This window comes from Amphiura filiformis, chromosome 4 (genome assembly GCF_039555335.1).
Source record: "Amphiura filiformis chromosome 4, Afil_fr2py, whole genome shotgun sequence".
NCBI lineage: Eukaryota > Metazoa > Echinodermata > Ophiuroidea > Amphilepidida > Amphiuridae > Amphiura > Amphiura filiformis.
Genome location: NC_092631.1, coordinates 5,465,260 through 5,482,892, shown reverse-complemented (window position 1 = coordinate 5,482,892; position 17,633 = coordinate 5,465,260). Strand labels below are relative to the sequence as shown.

General features: G+C 37.6%; 1 protein-coding gene across 5 annotated transcripts in view; it reads left to right on the top strand.

Annotated features, from left to right (window-relative positions):
• The window catches only part of LOC140150501 (SWI/SNF-related matrix-associated actin-dependent regulator of chromatin subfamily D member 1-like), a 256,208-nt gene that overhangs the window by 169,700 nt on the left and 68,875 nt on the right, over positions 1 to 17,633 (top strand). For 3 of the 5 annotated variants that reach the window (XM_072172525.1, XM_072172527.1, XM_072172530.1), the window contains 2 exons: positions 9,153 to 9,290; positions 12,472 to 12,585. In XM_072172525.1, the coding sequence (XP_072028626.1) occupies positions 9,153 to 9,290; positions 12,472 to 12,585 (252 nt within the window). The remainder of the gene's footprint in view (positions 1 to 9,152; positions 9,291 to 12,471; positions 12,586 to 17,633) is intronic. The other 2 variants (XM_072172526.1, XM_072172528.1) reach the window with 1 other exon arrangement.

Sequence of the window (17,633 nt, the reverse complement as noted above, 5' to 3'; positions counted from 1 at the left end):
AGTTTTGTTGTGCAAATTTTGATGTCTCAATGGTCTTAATAGTCAAAGTTTGTTGCCATGGTAACCCTTTTTTAAATGAAAAAGATGGAGATTCAAGAGGTGCACCGAAACCCATTGAAGATATTGCTGTTGTTGCTAGAATTTTACAACTGTCTCCATATTTTTAGTAGATTTTGGCTACAGCAAAATTTAAAAAAAACACCTTAACACAAAATTTGGCCTAAAAAAAGGGGTCATTGATGTCCAAACGGTTGAGAATGAAGTACATCCCCATACGAACATTTTATGGAATACCACCCCCCCCTCGAACATCAAAAAGCAAGATTTCAAAACTTACTCAATAATAAAATGGTTACCTGCTCCCTAGACTCCAGACCCTTTTGATAAACAATTCACCCTAGCTATGTCATTCCTTAAAACACAATACATCCCCAATGACCACTCTGCCTGGAGAAAAAGAGGAATTGCAGTTTTTGGATGGGAGCGGTTCTCGTTCTGAACTTGTAATCATTGTGAGATGAGTTGATATTGAAGTATGAATTTCTAAAAGGGGCTATGAAGTAGACTACCTGAATTTCTAAAAGGGGTTATGAAGTAGACTACCTGTTCCCCAATTCAGAATGATATTTGCCTGTCACCACTATCTATGCTGTCACCTTCTGATGGACTCTTTCCTGTGTGACTTTTAAAGGTTTCTCAGTGTTTTCATTTTTGGTCCTATGTAAAGATATATCGCAAGGATATTTGAAAATTGTCCCAAATGTAAACATGCAATAGATGACCTTTATGGTTTCAAGCAGTGTAAGTGTGGATGAAACCCAGCGGATGTTGCACCTCTGGTAATGATAAACCACCCACTCACCCACTCTTTAAACTGCGCTTGACGAGGCTTTGGTGAGCTGCAACAGTTCTGATTGTGACGTGAGCCCCATCATCAATTGTGCAAGCATGTTTATGTTGAGTGTATTCTTGGCCTACTATATACATAGTCATATACACAATGAAGTGATCATGGAGATGTTAATCATCGTGTTGCATATGTTACTTGTGGAGTGACGTCTTACTGAATCGGAGACTTCTTGGCGATTATAGATTTAGGGCTTTTAAGGTGGTTCAGAGCATGTATCATTTTGTCAAGGATTTTATTTTGCTTCCTGTTTTTTTTTAATTATTTAACATTAATAATGCAAAAAGTAATATTTGCCGCTTCGAGAAATATAATATATTTCTCGAGCTGCAAAATTAATTCATAGTTTCAGCAACTACTTCTGTGCGTATCCCATCAATTAGGGAGTGATGTGAAAAAAATAATTAAATGGCAGGAGACACTAGAGATTGCTGTTTTCAATATTATAGCAAAATAGGTAGGCCAGCATCATTGGTACCCGACAGGTCTAGGGGTAGTAGACGTAGCCAGTGGCATTCAGGCCAAAATGTCCAGTGAGTAGAGGTAAAATTGCACTTTTGTCCTGTTTTACTGCTCCCAAAATTATTTTACCAATATAATGTTTACCATGACAAATAAATATGTGATTTTCTAATTTTGACCTATTTTGGTCCACAATTAATGGGAATTTTAGTCTGGGGCTAAAAACAGCCATCCAGGGGGACATCCTGTCCACCTGCCCCTTCCTCCAGTAAGTTTGCCAATATAGATACAGTCCTAAGGCAAAGATACAGGTATTGGTTCCATCTTCTGCATCACAACAACCCACCCACCAAATTCAATTAATTTGATTTTGTTAAATTTTAATATATAGCTGTAAAAATTTTTGGAATTCCAAAAATGGAGCCATCAAAAAAAAAAAAAAAATGCAAAATAACACCTGTTTTTTACTTCTCCGGAATTGGATGATGGTATTTAACACACACAAAAAAAAGGTTATTACCCCTTTAACACCTGCCGGACGAGCCCCCCATAAATGTGGCCAATGGCCAGATTGATCTGTTAGTGTTAGCCATTTGCATCCCTGTTTAATAGAAATATAATGCTAATTCATAAGAATTCAAACATGACCGGTATCTGACCCTTGAAGTAGATCACTCTGCTGATGGAGCTTCCTCTCCAGATCGGATCACTTTAACTGCTTAATCTATCTGGAACTTATTCATCATCAACCTTAAATTGGAAGGGACTTTGTGCTGGCTAAGTTGCACTGACAACTTGTGCCATAAAAAATTAGGTCATGGTTATGTGGAAGACTGCGGGTGTGGTTTATGTGTGGAGAGACAGGCAGCCCAATCATTGGCAATTACTCAATTAGGTTAAACCAAGCTTTATATGTGACTTTGAAATAGTTCAGATGATCCTTGGTATGATGATGTCACTATGGACCACAATGGCCTCATCCCAAAGGCATAGTCCAATAACCTCAATTAAATAATCATAGTGCAAAGTTTAACCTCAAGTTGCAGAGTATGAGTTTTTGAACCCAAAGTGTCAAAGGTCATTCAATGAATGTGCAAATGTATTGGGGTTAAAGAACTGTGCCTTAATAGATGAGGATGTTGTGGATCCTAGTGATATGCCTCACTAGCTATCTTTGTAGGTTTTTTTTCTGTTTTTTATATTTGAGCGTTCACAGAACATACAAAAAGAATGATAAGTTGTAGCACCACTAAATAACAGAAAAAGCATCAGAAAAGGCAAAATGCTCCTGCCAGACACTTCTGTGACATTGATGGTTTAAAATTCTAATTAAACAATGAGAAAACAGCAACACAATGCACACACCCGCTTTACTCTTCAGCAGCACAACTAAACAATCAGGAAAACAGCAATAAATGCACCATTTTCCAGTCCCTTTATTTATCATATTCAATATGGGAGTTTGGCGGAGCAATATACTATGAAAGGAAGTCCAGTTTTATAGATCCAGGAGGAAACCGGAGAACCTGGAGAAAACCTGTGAGAGTAAGTATGGCCTGGAAACCAAATGCACCTGTAGTCATCTGGGAACAACCAAGGCTCAAACCTGGGACCTCCGTGGTGCAAAGTTAGAACAAAACTGCTAAATTAACCCCACCCCTCCCCACAGCAGTGCACAAGACAAGCTATATTAAAAAATCATGATAATAAATCTTTGCTATATTGTATGTATGGCATAGGTAGCAGAAAGTACTACATATTGTCTGCTTTGTGCCAGAAATGGGTAAGTGAAATACCTGCCATTTGAGGCTGCCATGTTTTAGATGAGTACAATATGTAAATTGACAAATGTTCACTGGGCAGCTAATTGCACTTACCCACTTCTGTGACTTACTAAATGTCAGAAGTGGGTTAGGGTGAAATAGCTGCCTATGTTAGATGAGACTGTGTGTTAATTGCCAAATGTTCACAGAGGCAGCTATTTGCACTTACCCACTTCTGGCGCTGAGCAGTCGATATGTGATAAGCATTGATCATGCTTTGGAATTTGATTTTTAGATCATTTTCACAGGTTTCTTATCCTTACTGAGATTTCATGGTTGATTAGGAATTACGATGTCTGGGATGCTTTATAACAGTCAGAAGAGTGCGATACATTCCCAGTGGTAAAGTGATGTCAATTCCACTTCAGTAATTGTGTTACTATGTTGCTGAAGTGTAACAGGAAAGCAGACTGTCACTTGATTCATATTTCTGGAATCATTCTCAACTAATATTGCATAAATGATGTTGCAGTTTTTACCGATAACTTGTTGGCTTTGTGACGAGTCTGGTTAGTGTTTGCACCAAATAATGTTTCATACCTGATTGCGGTGCTTTTGCAAGTGACAGGTGATTTTGCAATCTGATGTCATCATTTGATGGCTTGTGTGTGGCCATTCAACCTTTTGATCAGAGCAAAGTATGAGATTGTATTCGTTCAGGGTATGGTGCAATGGAGAAGCTTTATCGGGGGTCCAGGTTGCAGCACCCCCCGGAAGCTCCTAGATTTTAAGGTTTTTTTAAGGCTCAGATTGGGTATTTTCATCCATTTTTTGTTCAAAATTTATGTGAAAAAATATTAAGATTACTGTGCGCCACTCTGACTGACTCCAAGTGCCACAAGTGGCGCGCCCGCTGCCAGTTGAGAGGGCCTGGACTAGAGACTCGTTCTAGAAGGCTTGACTCTGGTTTCTTGTGGGAAATAGGACACAGTAGATTATTGTATCCTATTTCTGCATTTGTTACTGTCTATCTGTAGAGCTTAAAAAACACACACACTTTTCAGATATGGTATGTAACCAATGAGTAATGAGTGGATGGTACAAGGAAACAATTAATGTTGTTTTGTGGGTGTGTTTGAATCTAAGGATCAGCAAAGTAATTAATAGTATCCATAAATTTGTCCCTAATCACAGTATTCCTGGTACTAGAACAAGCAATACCTGGTAATGACACCTCAGATGACTTACTGGGTTGCAGCAGTGACATAGCCAGGACTTTTTCAGCGGGGGCAAGTAAGGGAAAGGTAAATTTCAGGGGGGGGGCAAATTTTGACGACAATGGTCAAAAATTGGCTTAAAATGACAAAAATGTGTTCCACAGGGGGGCAAGACTTCTCACAGGGGGCAGGTCCTTTCACATTATGAATCCTAGGGTTGGGGAAGAGAGACATTCAACTTTGTTTTAGTAGGGTTGTGTCCCACCAAATTTAGAAATTAGCTTCAGAGGTTCTCAGTTTTTGGAGCATATGGGATCTTATCCGGGACGGGAGTGGGGGAGCACTCAACTTAAATTTAGGAAGGAACTAAGATCTGATTTTCGGGCAAAATAGGGGCTTGATGAACTGAAATTTCAGCATTTTGGGGGGGGGGTCTAGTGTCTAGTGATTAATGTTTTCCAATTTGAGCAAAAGAGTACAATTTTCAGAGTTTGAGGCCCAAAGAACTGGAGCACGATTCAAATATCGGTCTTAAGGAACTGCCGGAGAGCCTGAAAAAGGGACCTTTAACACTGCACATACCCGTATTACCTTTACATGTGAGTGACCCCCCGTCTTAATGAACTGATTTAAAGGGTAAAGAGAATATGTTTTACACACATAATAACAGTAATCATGATATTTGAGTCTTATTTGAAACCAGTGTCAGTGAATAAAGTAGCTTGTCAAATATGAGCCATGATAATGCTAACATGTAGCAAGTTTGAGCCGCTATAATGCTAACATTATAGCACACAAGTGACGCATTCCTCACAAATCGGTGTCAAAAAAGAAGCAATTGTTTATATCACATATGTAATTTGTTGAACAAATACTACATGTTGGCCATAGTTTAGAAATAAATCCCTCTTCAGGGAAGCACCCATGAACGGAGAGGAAATAGTGGATTTCCTTCTCATTAAGTCGATTGCCGAATATATAAAAGTCAACAAAATTGAGGCACGTCTCCTGTGATTTACTTCCATTCTGTGTGTGGGGGTGTGTGGGGAGGGGTGTGTAGCTATGCTAATCCATTGACTGACTGTTAAGATCTAGACTTAATTCAAGTCCAGGAGATTTTAAGTGATGAAAACTGTTTTAAAAGTGGAATATTTTGCGTTACATTTATTTCACACTTTTTGCATTCCAAGTAGTTACTGTAAAAATAGCAACGGTTGAATGTATTCCTCTTGTGTATAGATCAGTGTGAGGAAGCGTAACCCCCTGAGCACTACCTGCCGATCTAACATTGCCTCTGATTGGTCAATTACATGATATCTTCACTTAAATCACCAATCAGAATGGAGCTTTGCAAATAATTCACCCAATTTTTTTGTGTGGTGAAATTATTCTTACAATGTTGCTGATTGGTCCAATTGATAATGAAAACTTCGTTTTGGCCAATCAGCAGGTAGTTCTCATGGGTTTTCGAATTGCACATTTAAAAGTGAGTGAAAGCAACCAAAATTTGCAAAGCGTGAAAATGAATCGCATACAGATTTGCGCTTTTACAGAAAAGCTGGAAGTTTGACCAAAGACTCACTAGCATAGGATGTTGACAGAAATCTTAAGTCTGTAGTTTGATGGTAGATTTTAGAGATGAGGGGAGATGAGGCCATTCATAGGTTAACGCTTTCATTCACATTATTTTGTCATTATGTGTTGTAACTTTGGATGGGGATGTTGTTGCTGGTATATGTGGTTGTGTCAACTTGGTTTCAACCTAGTTTTATATCAGCTAAATAGACTCAGCTAAATAGACTAAAGCCCGATCCTGACTCCACATCCCAGCGCGATGCGATGCTATAAAAACTGTAATCTGAGCCAGGTTTTTACGAGCTCAGCGGTGAAAATTCTCATCGCGCGGTGGAAATGTTGGTTCGTGTTTCGCATTGCGCTGCGATATCGCAGGCGTACACGCTTCTGATTGGCTGCTGGAAAATCAAGGTCGGTAGAATGACCTTAAAAGGAGATGCAGACCCCACATGCTTTTAAAACATTGCAACATCGTGCGATGAAATTAAAATGTACATTTTAATTTCATCGCGCGATGCTGTGATGTTTTAAAAGCATCGCAGCATCGCATCGCGCTGCGAAGTGGAGTCAGGATCGGGCTTAACTCCGTCAGTTGTCTACACTGCAATGTACTTGTGTTATGCTTCGTAGTGACGACTGAATAACTTACAGTTCCTAACCATGATAACATGTCGGACTCATGAAAATATTCTCTCGCGACTTTGGTTGGGCACCACATCGCGACTGACCAACGGCACCTGTATACCGTGGCGTTGTGACAAGATTATGCTCTGAAGTTCTGAAATTAACCACCTCTGTCAATTTGGACACAACAGTCTTAGTGCAACCAGAATCTGGTTGCAAAGTCCTTCACCTTTTTCCCCACATACATTTCTTAGTCGTCAACCCAGACAATTAACAAATGAGGGCAGCAGTCACTAGGATCCATAACATGCTCATCTATCAGGGGCACAGTTCATTAACCCCAATACATTTGTACATTCATTGAATGACCTTTGAAAATTTGGCTATTAAAACTCATACTCTGCAATTTGAGGTCAAATTTTGCACTATGATTGTTTAATTGAGGTTTATTGAACTATGCCATTGGGATGAGGCCAGTGTTCGAAATTTGGAGAATGCACGGCGTTCACCACCTGGAAATAGGGTTGATTTCTCTCCTTCCCATTAAAGTGATGATTATGAGACGTGAGCCAATGCTAGTTCACCATACCCTCACGTAACATAGCAACATGGATTGCAATAATGTTGTATTTGCATTAATCAAAATGGACATGAATTAGTGTGGTTTATTTGCAAACAGGAAACTATTATTATCACATTGAACTAATATTTCAGTGTCAATGTAATCGGGTTTTCAATCAATCAAAACCAAAATTGTCATTGGCGTAATAAGCCCTGGGTTTTGTTGAAAAGGGTTTCATTGTCCTGTAGATCAATAAAAGGTGGAGCCATGCGTGTTGTGACATCAGGCCGTCACCTGTTGTGCATCCATGCCCTGTGTCGAGTCGCGTGCCAGTAGCCAATCATAGGCAGCGGTTCTGGGGGCGTGGCTGTTTTCTTAGAAATTATTGCCGGGAAAATTCATAAGCTGTTTTGATACCATCCGAAGAGGTCAGGAAAATTTTAAAACCCACCCACCACTCCCTTTATGAAAAATATGATTTTAAATGGCATTGTTTCTTTTGCTTTTTACCATTTTGTCCAATATATGAATCAAAATGGAGATACGTTGCTGCATTTGAGCAAGTCATTGGGAATGTTTTCACATACTTAATATTTAATGTCAATTCCAAATTAGGCTGTTTGGAAACTGAATGGGGTTGTCATAATTCCGGAAATGAGTAATGATTAGGTCCAAGCCAAATTATGCTGTTTGGGATTTGAAGTGGGTCGTCTCACTTGAGGACCGTAAATGGCATCAGATGATATAGCTGTCTGATTGCGTAAAAAGGTATCAGATGATATTGCTGTCTGGATACATATATGATTTCAATGATTGATATATATTGCTTTTAAAGAATAAGCCAGATGATATAGCTGTCTGAGGCGCTAATGAATTTGAATTTATATCTATTTAAAAGCTCAGATGATATAGCTGTCTGAAGTGATATTAAAAGTATGAAGATAATATAGACAGTTGATTTCCTGTCAACTGTGTATACTCTCAGATAATACAGCCGTCTGAGGTGATATTAAATGAGTAATTGTTTAAGTCCTAGCCAAATTATGCTGTTTGGAGAATGGGACAGGTATCAGATGTTGTAGCTGTCTGATACATCTGAAGTAATATACATGTAAGAACCTCAGATGATATAGCTGTCTGAGGTGATACAAAAATGTATGTGATATTAAATTAAGTATGAAGAACACAGTTGACACTTGATCAACTGTGTAAATGAAAGGAAATAAAAGATTCGGATGGTAAAGATCCAGCTCCGGCAATAGTTGTGTTTGATCTACTTATTGCGTCCATAGGACAATTAATATAGTCAAGTAAACAGGGAAACAAACATATTGTAAACTATGTAAAAGCTTATAAAATATAATAAAAGTTATTTTTGGTTTCCCCCCAAACTGGACATGTGTTTTACTCCACCATTCCGAAAGCAACACATATGATGTAGCTTTTTCCACAAATTACATAGGATAGTGGTGTGGGTAATCATGTAAACAATCTTACACTTGTCATTTACATGATACTTGATATTGTACAGATATTAGAGCGCGACGATTGGTGTCTATGTGTGAAAATAATTTCCAAATGAAGTTGATCGTTGTTATGTAGGTTATCTGTATTACAATTAAAATTGGCAGCAGATAGGTTTTTGTGATATCTATCAAATTTATGGTGATGTTAGACCGGACACAAGTCTTAAAGTTCTTCATGATTTTTACAAGACTTCTATATGCCTGTGCACATGTCAGACGTGAGATTGTTGTTGATGGATTTTGGAAAAAATAAAATTGTAAGAAATTGAAATTAAGTCAATCCAACAGGAATAACACGCAAAAAGCGGGCAATTTAAATTAAGATGGCCTTACCATGAAATTCCAGTGACTGTGTAGCTTGCACTTGCCTGATGAGTATTGCCGAAAATGTGGCATTTTACAGAATTTGAAAATACTAACAACTTTTATATAAACAGTCCAATATCACTTCTAAATGCAGATGGGAATGTCAATTTTATCATTTAACAAATCTCAATGTCTTTCTTTATCTTGCAGCAAAAGCGTAAACTTCGTGTGTTCATCTCCAACACATTCTACCCAGGCAAGCCAGATGCAGAAGAAGAAGATGCTAGTCTGCCATCTTGGGAACTTCGAGTAGAGGGAAGGTTATTGGAGGATGTAAGTCAATCAAAGGTACAATATCATCCAATCCAAATAGAATAGTTGGCTCTTCCAGAAAATAAGTGCACACCCTCTATAGAGGAGTAACTTTTCAATAAAAGAACATGTCTGGATTTCCATGTTTGTTTTCTGAAAACGACTGGAATTCCTGTTGCCGGTGTTTGCTCTAAAGCTTGGAAATACAATTAAATGAATGAAAAATCAAGGTAATGTCCAAAATGAGCTCTCAGATTGAAGATTTCTGATATTGAACTATTTTTCTGCTGGATTTTTTTGCCTTTGGACACTTTAAAAGTCTGGATTTTCAACAATCAAGTTTTAAAAAAAGTCAAGTTTAAAAATTGTTGTCTGCAGATGACACCTGTGTGGAGAGAGTTAATTATTTAGAGATTTTGCTATTTCAGAAAATAAATCCACATCCCTGTAGAGGAGTTTGGATTTCCAGACTTTTTGACCAGTTATATTGCTGGAAATCCAGACTTCTAAAGTGTCTGTAATATCAACAAAACAAAAAAAATCCTGCAAAAGATAGTTCACAATTGACAAATCCTATAATTGAGGGGATTATTTCAGAAAATTCCATGATTTTGTATGCATTTTATTGCATTTCCAAGCTTTTCAAGTAGCATTGAGCAACTGGAATTCCAGTGGTTTTCAGGAAGCAAACCTGGAAATTTCTTTTATTGGAAATTTCTTTTATTGGAAATGTACTGCTCTATAGGGGGTTTGCACTTATTTTCTGGAATGGCCCATTGGGCACGTAGTAAAGCATTTAATAAGATTGCAGAGTGTGCATAGTTTCAATTTCAGTGATCATCAATCAGAAAGGATACGTGGAAATTTTATATTTTTTGGAGTTTGATTCAGTAAACATTTCCGCACTCATCCCGTGGAGGTATTAATTCTCACCCATAAAGAACGCTGGATGTATAAACTTGTCATTGCAAATGGAACACACAGTTGTCACGATTGGTATACAATTGCAAACTTACTACATGATAGCAAATTTATAAGCAGTAATGAAACATATTCAAGCAGGGTTCTATTAACCCCCTGAACACTACCTGCCGATCTAACATTGCCTCTGATTGGTCAATTACATGATATCTTCACTTTAATCACCAATCAGAATGGAGTTTTGCAAGTAATTCACCCCATTTTTTTTGTGTGGTGAACTTATTCTAACAATGTTGCTGATTGGTCCGATTGAAAATGAAAACTTCTTTTTGGCCAATCGGCAGGTAGTTCTCATGGGGTTAAGCTCTCAACAAATTGGATCACATAATATTTCATAAGTGATTTGGTTTTTAAAGCTTCCGATATCCATCTGTCTTGTTGAAGCCATTTCATATTTAAACACTACAAATAAGGCGCTATTCTATTTGGAAATCGTACCTCTTTGTGGAAGATTTTGGAATTTCAACCTAGTTCAACAGTTTAACCCTACCCGTGGTTTTTTGCTATCGGAAGGGAAAGAAGAAACGAAAAAGGAGGGAAGATGAGGAGAAAAGTCACTTGGCACCCCCGGGATTCGAGCCTGGGACCCCTCGCATGCCACGCAGAAGATCCCCAGCATGTAGCCGCACCGATTCCCTGGGTATATATGACTTGGGTTGATTGCGTCATCAAGTCACATGGAATGCATGCACGCAGAGCGGTTTTAATAGTGAGCTTTAGTGAGACCTAGTTGGGTTAGGGTTAAATGATTCTAGATCCTGCCATTTTCTTCAGTAAAAAGTGGAAAAGGTGTGGATTTTGCAATTTTAAACAAATTTTAGGTGCAATTCAACTTGATTTTAACATAGAACTAGCAAATATTCCATTCCAGCTGGAATTGGACATAAGGTGCAGCTGGAATTGAGATGGCATTAAAAAATTTCACAGGGGATGTGTGGATTTTAAATGGAATAGCCCAATATAGTGTGACTTTGAAAAGACTTGATTAAGAGTTGTCATCTGAAGCCTGGGATTTTGGGCTACAATTAAGGGATCTGGAATGAGCGTTTCGACAGTATTTTTTGTGAGACATGAGAGCACATCAGAAATATCGAATTGCATTCAGAATACAAAGAGTGTCTTTCTGATATCAAATAATTTTCATTTTTTGAAAATCACAATATAATACAAATTTTATGACAAATTATAAAAAAGGTCAAAATTTTCAATTGATCGTCGGGTTTTCATCCCACCCACATACACTTTAAGTATAAATCATCAGATTTATAAAGTTTAATTCGAGTAATGTTAAATATCAAAAATATCAATTTTTAATCATTTGCCATAAAATGTGTATTACATTGCGAATTTCAAAAAATCTAAATTATTTGATATCAGAATGATATTCTTCGTATTCAGAATGCAATTCGATATGTCTGATGTGCTCTAATGTCCCACAATAAATACTGTCCAAACGTTCATACCCCACCCCTTAAGTTGGTTAATTATTAAGATCGATGTTGATTATTGGGTGGATAAACCTTCTTCGCCATACTAAGGGTTGGGTCAAATTCCGTCTCCAGCCAATGTTTTCAGTCTATATTTTGTGTAGTTTGGTTATATCCCAATAGAGAACACCCGTCTTCTATCTATATTATGATCAGCTCGTAATAGGTGAGAATTATACAGCTTTTGTTTCTGAATGAGTCAATAAAGTCCCAACTTACACCGGCATAAGGCGCATGTCAGTCACGCAATACGCAAAACACAGTTCGCATTAAGTGATGCTCCTAACTGTGTAAATCAATCGACGATGTTATGAGTCCCGCCTATTACGAGCTGATCAGAGTATACATCCATGGAGTGCTGTTGGATAGTGTAAGGTGCACAGGCGGCGATTGGCATGATCGAGCCGGCAACTTCTGAAACCGCCCAGCCGTATGGCATTTTCCATATACTCAGTTAGTTTTGTGGGGTTCATTATCGAACCCCAACGGTTTAAGCTTGTTTTTATATTATTTATTAACATAGGCCTATTTATTTGTGAAATTTCAAGCGTTTTAAAATTTCAAAATAATCCCATTCAATTACACAGTTGACGATGAAAATTTACTGAATTTAGAGAATGCACGGCGACATGAAGGTGCCCTAGCAGTTGTATATAAAAAATCACATAGCCACAGGTAATAAATGAGAGTAATGTAATTTATGATAATGATATGCTTTCCATCTCTCAATTGTGTTTTGTTGTTTTCAGTCCAACACACCAAAGTATGAGTCCAAACAGAAGAGGAAATTTTCCTCATTCTTCAAGAGTTTAGTGATTGAACTGGACAAGGAGTTGTATGGACCTGATAACCATCTAGTAGAGGTAGGTTTAATAACTCTGTCATGCTTGGTAAAGACACAGTATATGTAAATAAATTACATACGGGATACTGCATTATGACATGGGAAGTAAGGCACCATGTTGAATTTTGTCCTATAGCACTATCGGTGCATGGTAGGTACCGATGACTCTTTCTATCATACCCTGGTGATGTAATAAATTGCATCAAGCATAATAATTAACATTTGCATGTGTTCTCGTTTTTCATTTGAATAACAATTTTTTTTCATTTTTAAAATAAAAAACAAAAGCACTGTGCAGATATTATGATCAGGGTACGACAGAAAGAGATGGAGTAGCCAAAGGGGCGGGGCAGTCCTGGAAGAAGTTTTGGGAGGGGTGGAGGGAGGACGAGATATGGAGAATGAGAGGGGCTTAGAGGAAGAGAGAAAGAGAAAGAAATGAAGAGAAAGAAATAGAGAGAAATAAATAAATAGAAAGATAGGAAAAATGATGGGAATGAGAGGAAGAATGAGAAGGAATAAGATGAGAAAGAAAGAAAGAGGGAGGGAGGAGGGGAGAGAGAGGAAAGGTAGAGCAAGGGAGTGATATGTATAGGCCTAGGAAAGAATAAGTGCAGAGAAGGGAAAAGAAAGGAATGAATAAATAAATGTAATAATAATTATTATTGAAACTAAACACATAACAGCAATCTAACGACAAGCATTCGATGAAGTCGTAGCCTTTACATGTTACATAATTAAAATGCCCAGTCAGATGTATTACACACTTGCCAACACAAGTCACCCAATTTTGAAAACTGAACGTTGAATGTCAACATTTTCCAATATGTCAAATCGGACACAATAGATGAATAGATGCTGCAGTCCGTTGCTTTATATGGTGTGTCTAGGACCTGAGTGGTCAGCAAATGTGTTCCAAAGCCTGTGGGTTTTATAATTTTTATACAGACCACAAACAAGCCAGTTATTTTTTACCTCTGCTTTAATAGCTTAAAGAAAGACAGATGTCATAATTAGAACCAGCAGCCAATAGCTTGCATCTTGTAGCTCAGATTTAAGACCGTGTTCATTGAAATCATTCAAGAAATAAAGGCACAATGATCCAAAAACCCAAGGAAGATGCAAATTCAAAAATTGCAGTTTGCTCCATTGCATGCCCTGTTGATTTGTACACAAAGCATTCTTGAACAAGAGAACTAGCACTGTGCTTTCTATTGTTAGCACATTTAAACTAGCGCCATGCTTTCCATTGATTAGAACATAAAAATGCAACTTTTGATTTTGTGCCTTCCATAAATTTTAGATCACTGTTTCTTTGAAATTCTCAACCTGACTTTCAACAAACGAGGTCTTAAATCAGAGCTGAATGGTACAGGTACTGGCTGCTTGTTTTATTTTTGACATATTTGTCTTAGGATATGCAGGAGTGAACATAATTGGTACCCTAATTCTTTTATGGTCAGTATGTATTTTTAAATATTATTTTACCCAATCATGGGGAAAAAAAGGCCAAAAGAAGGTGCCATTTGCTTTACTTTCAATGTTGTAAAATTAATGATTTCTCTTAAAACATAATCAAATCTTGTGGCTTATTAATTTTAAAATGTTTTTTAAGGGATCTAAAATGAGCGTTTATTATTTCTTCGACAGTATTTTTTGTGGGACATGAGAGCACCTCAGACCTATCGATTGCATTCTGAATACTGAAGCATATCTTTCTGATATCAATAATTTTCATTTTTGAAAATCACAATATAATACAAATTTTATGACAAATTATAAAATTTGATATTTTTCAAATTTTGATATATAACAGTCCTCGGTAAATTATATAAATCTAATGATATATTCTTAAAGTGTATGTAGCAGGGAGGAAAAAGACGGTCAATTGAAAATTTTGACCTTTCATATTGAAGATATGGATTTTTTCCCCAAAAGACCTAATTTTTTTTTGGTGTTTTGGGAAAAAATCCATATCTTCAATACTGAAAGGTCAAAATTTTCAATTGATCGTCGGCTTTTCATCCCACCTACATACACTTTAAGTATAAATCATCAGATTTATAAAGTTTACTTCAAGTACTGTTAAATATCAAAAATATCAATTTTAATGATTTGCCATAAAATGTGTATTAAATTGCGAATTTCAAAAATTAAAATTATTTGATATCAGAATGACATTCTTCGTATTCAGAATGCAATTCGATATGTCTGATGTGTTCTGATATCCCAAAATAAATACTGTCCAAACGTTCATACCCCAGCCCTTAAATATTTCAAAAAAATGAAAATTTACTTTATTGGTACATACATACATTGTTTGAGTATGCTATTCAGATACAATGTTGAAAATGTACTCTTCTTCTTCTATTTCCCTGAAATGTGAATGACCAATTTTTGCCTAAGCATGCATCTGGTATTATAGAGATAAGTTAGAGGTTGTTGTGCTCTTTAATGCTGAGAATTGTACGCATCTGACTACTGAACAGTGGGTACCATGGTGTTCACCTGTTGGGACACCATTTGGGAGGACACCCTTGTGTGTTCTAAGAACTGGTTAAAAATTGAAGGCACCCATACTCTCATCTTATTATAGCACTCACCTCAAATACAAACACAATCATTAACATACCCAATAGTCAATTGATGCTATTTCATATCAGGGCAGGATGAGTCGATAATCTCTTTTGCCTATTTCCGTATGATTGTTTAGAAGTTGGTGAAATGGTACCAATGAACTCTTGACCGGGCTCACCTGGTCACTCCTGCTGCTCAAACCTGCATGCGGTGTGCATTGAACTAAATGATTGTGTACTGCCCGTACCTGGTACTTGGACAGCTTGGAGGCAGAAGATACATTCTTATATAAGTGTTGTTGATGACTTTGTTATGTTGTTCTTTGTAGTGTAATTTGAGTTTGAAGTAGGCACTGGGGGCAATATCAGTGAATGATAGATAGTGGAGATGCTCCAAGCTGGTACATCATCTCGGTTTTGGTGGATGACCTTTGTGGGAATATTTAGTGCATTTCTAGATGTGATTTAGGCTTACCAGCATCACATCAGATTTATGTAAGCCTCTGGCAATAAAACCAGGTAGAACTTCATCTAGTAGTTGTGTTCACATTGTCGGACATACACCCGGCGGAACTTGGTCGGCGCAAGTTGCTAGGAGTAGCAGTAGGTGCTGCCAGAAGTAGTGGCAGTGTGAACGCTGGTCGGCGTAAGGTCCGCCAGGTGTATGCCCGACAATTTACTCTTGACAAAAGTCAGGAGTAGCGAACTGAGTGTTACATCCGCCAGGCGTAAGTTGCAATGTGAACGCTGCCATGCCTGGCATCCGGTGTAAGTTTGACCTTTTGTTGGTCGGAACTAAGAAATTACATATCGCATGGTTGAAAAAGGTCACAGAAACGCCGGAAGTGGTAGCTGATGTTTACGCCGACCAGAAGTGAATGCTTGGTGGAACTGGTCAGCGTAGCGCTAGGAGAAGGCTAGGTGTGGACACGTGGTAGGAGTAGGGAAAATATTTGTGGAATTCTTATCAATGTTAGCATATTAAAGTTTACACCGGGTGTAACTCAAAATGTGAATACGACTAGAGCAATCTGTTCAAACTTCTCATGCAGGAAACTAAGATTTGTGTACATACTATTTTTGAGACCAAGTTTGAGCTTATGATGTAGCGTATAGTGGAAGGGGGCAGTATTTAAGGGAAGGGGGAAGAGGAGATAGGTAGGTGTAGGAAGTAGATGGGTAGAAAGTTATATGAAGTGAATAGAGAAAGAATACTTGGTACTGAAATATGAAAGAGTTCAATATACAAACATATCAATAAGAAATATTAAGGTAAACAAAATGAAAGGTATTTATCCTTTTCTTCCCAAGTGTGACAGAGGGTCATTTTTTTTACTGAAATGGTACACAATGGTACAGTCGTCTTAACCCAAATTCCTCAATCGTTGTTTACAATACTACACATATTGTGTAACAATTTTTTTATCCTAAAAAGTAAACAGCCAGCCTTATATGGTGCAAAGGCTTTCAAGCATGCATAACCAAAACACAGCCCAGTTGACCACATTTTTAACCCAATAAACCAAGGGTGAAGAATGGACATAGCCAACTGGTTTGCTTGTGTGTGCATGCCGCAGGCCTGTGTATTTGGCCTAATAGCCGATTATTCCAATTTTCCCCTTTTCTTCCAGCAAGAAGAGAGATATAATTTGATACCCCTTGCCTCCCATTTCCTCCCAGTTCTCACGTAGCAGCTTTCATATTTGTATACACCCCAAGGCTATTGTACACCCTTCCTATACTGACCTGTGGAGAGGGGTCAATGCCGCACATTTCTTATAACGTGGTGATCTTGACCAATTCAACTTCACTTTCATTTATTTTTGTGTGTATTTTTGATGTGTGACTTTTTCTTCACAATTTATAAACAATTTAAAAGAATATGATGCATGAAATTCAAAATTTTAACTGCCCAGAACCTTAAAGAGGAAGCCCCATCAGAGCAGTTCTTCTGGGGTGAACCAAACCTGCCTGGTTATTAAATTAATCAGTGACAACTGACAAGGTTATCTCTGAATTTGACAGGTGCTAATTGATGTTTTAATGTTATTAGCATCAATTAGCACCTGTCAAATTCAGAGATAACCTTGTCACTGATTAATTTGATAACCAGGAAGATTTGGTTCATCCCAGAAGAACTGCTCTGATGGGACTTCCTCTTTAAAACTCATTTACTGAACTTTAAACCTCCTAAAAAATTGTAAAAGTCCAACACAAGTGAAAACTGTTCCAATTTTAACAAAACTGGATTCAAATTATATAGAATTGCAGATTCATACGTAGTAGTAATATGAAAGTAAATTAAATTAAAACTTCAACACTACTTGTTTATTTTCACTTACCGGGAGCTTTCGAGGAACTTCCTCGTCATCAGCCGAGTTGTTAGCTCTTGATGTATTTTTTGGAAACGGCTAGAGAACAACCTGATCAGTGACATCACACTCGATGATGTCACAGAAGTCGGAAAAGTCCTGCCCCTGGTGCCGCTGGG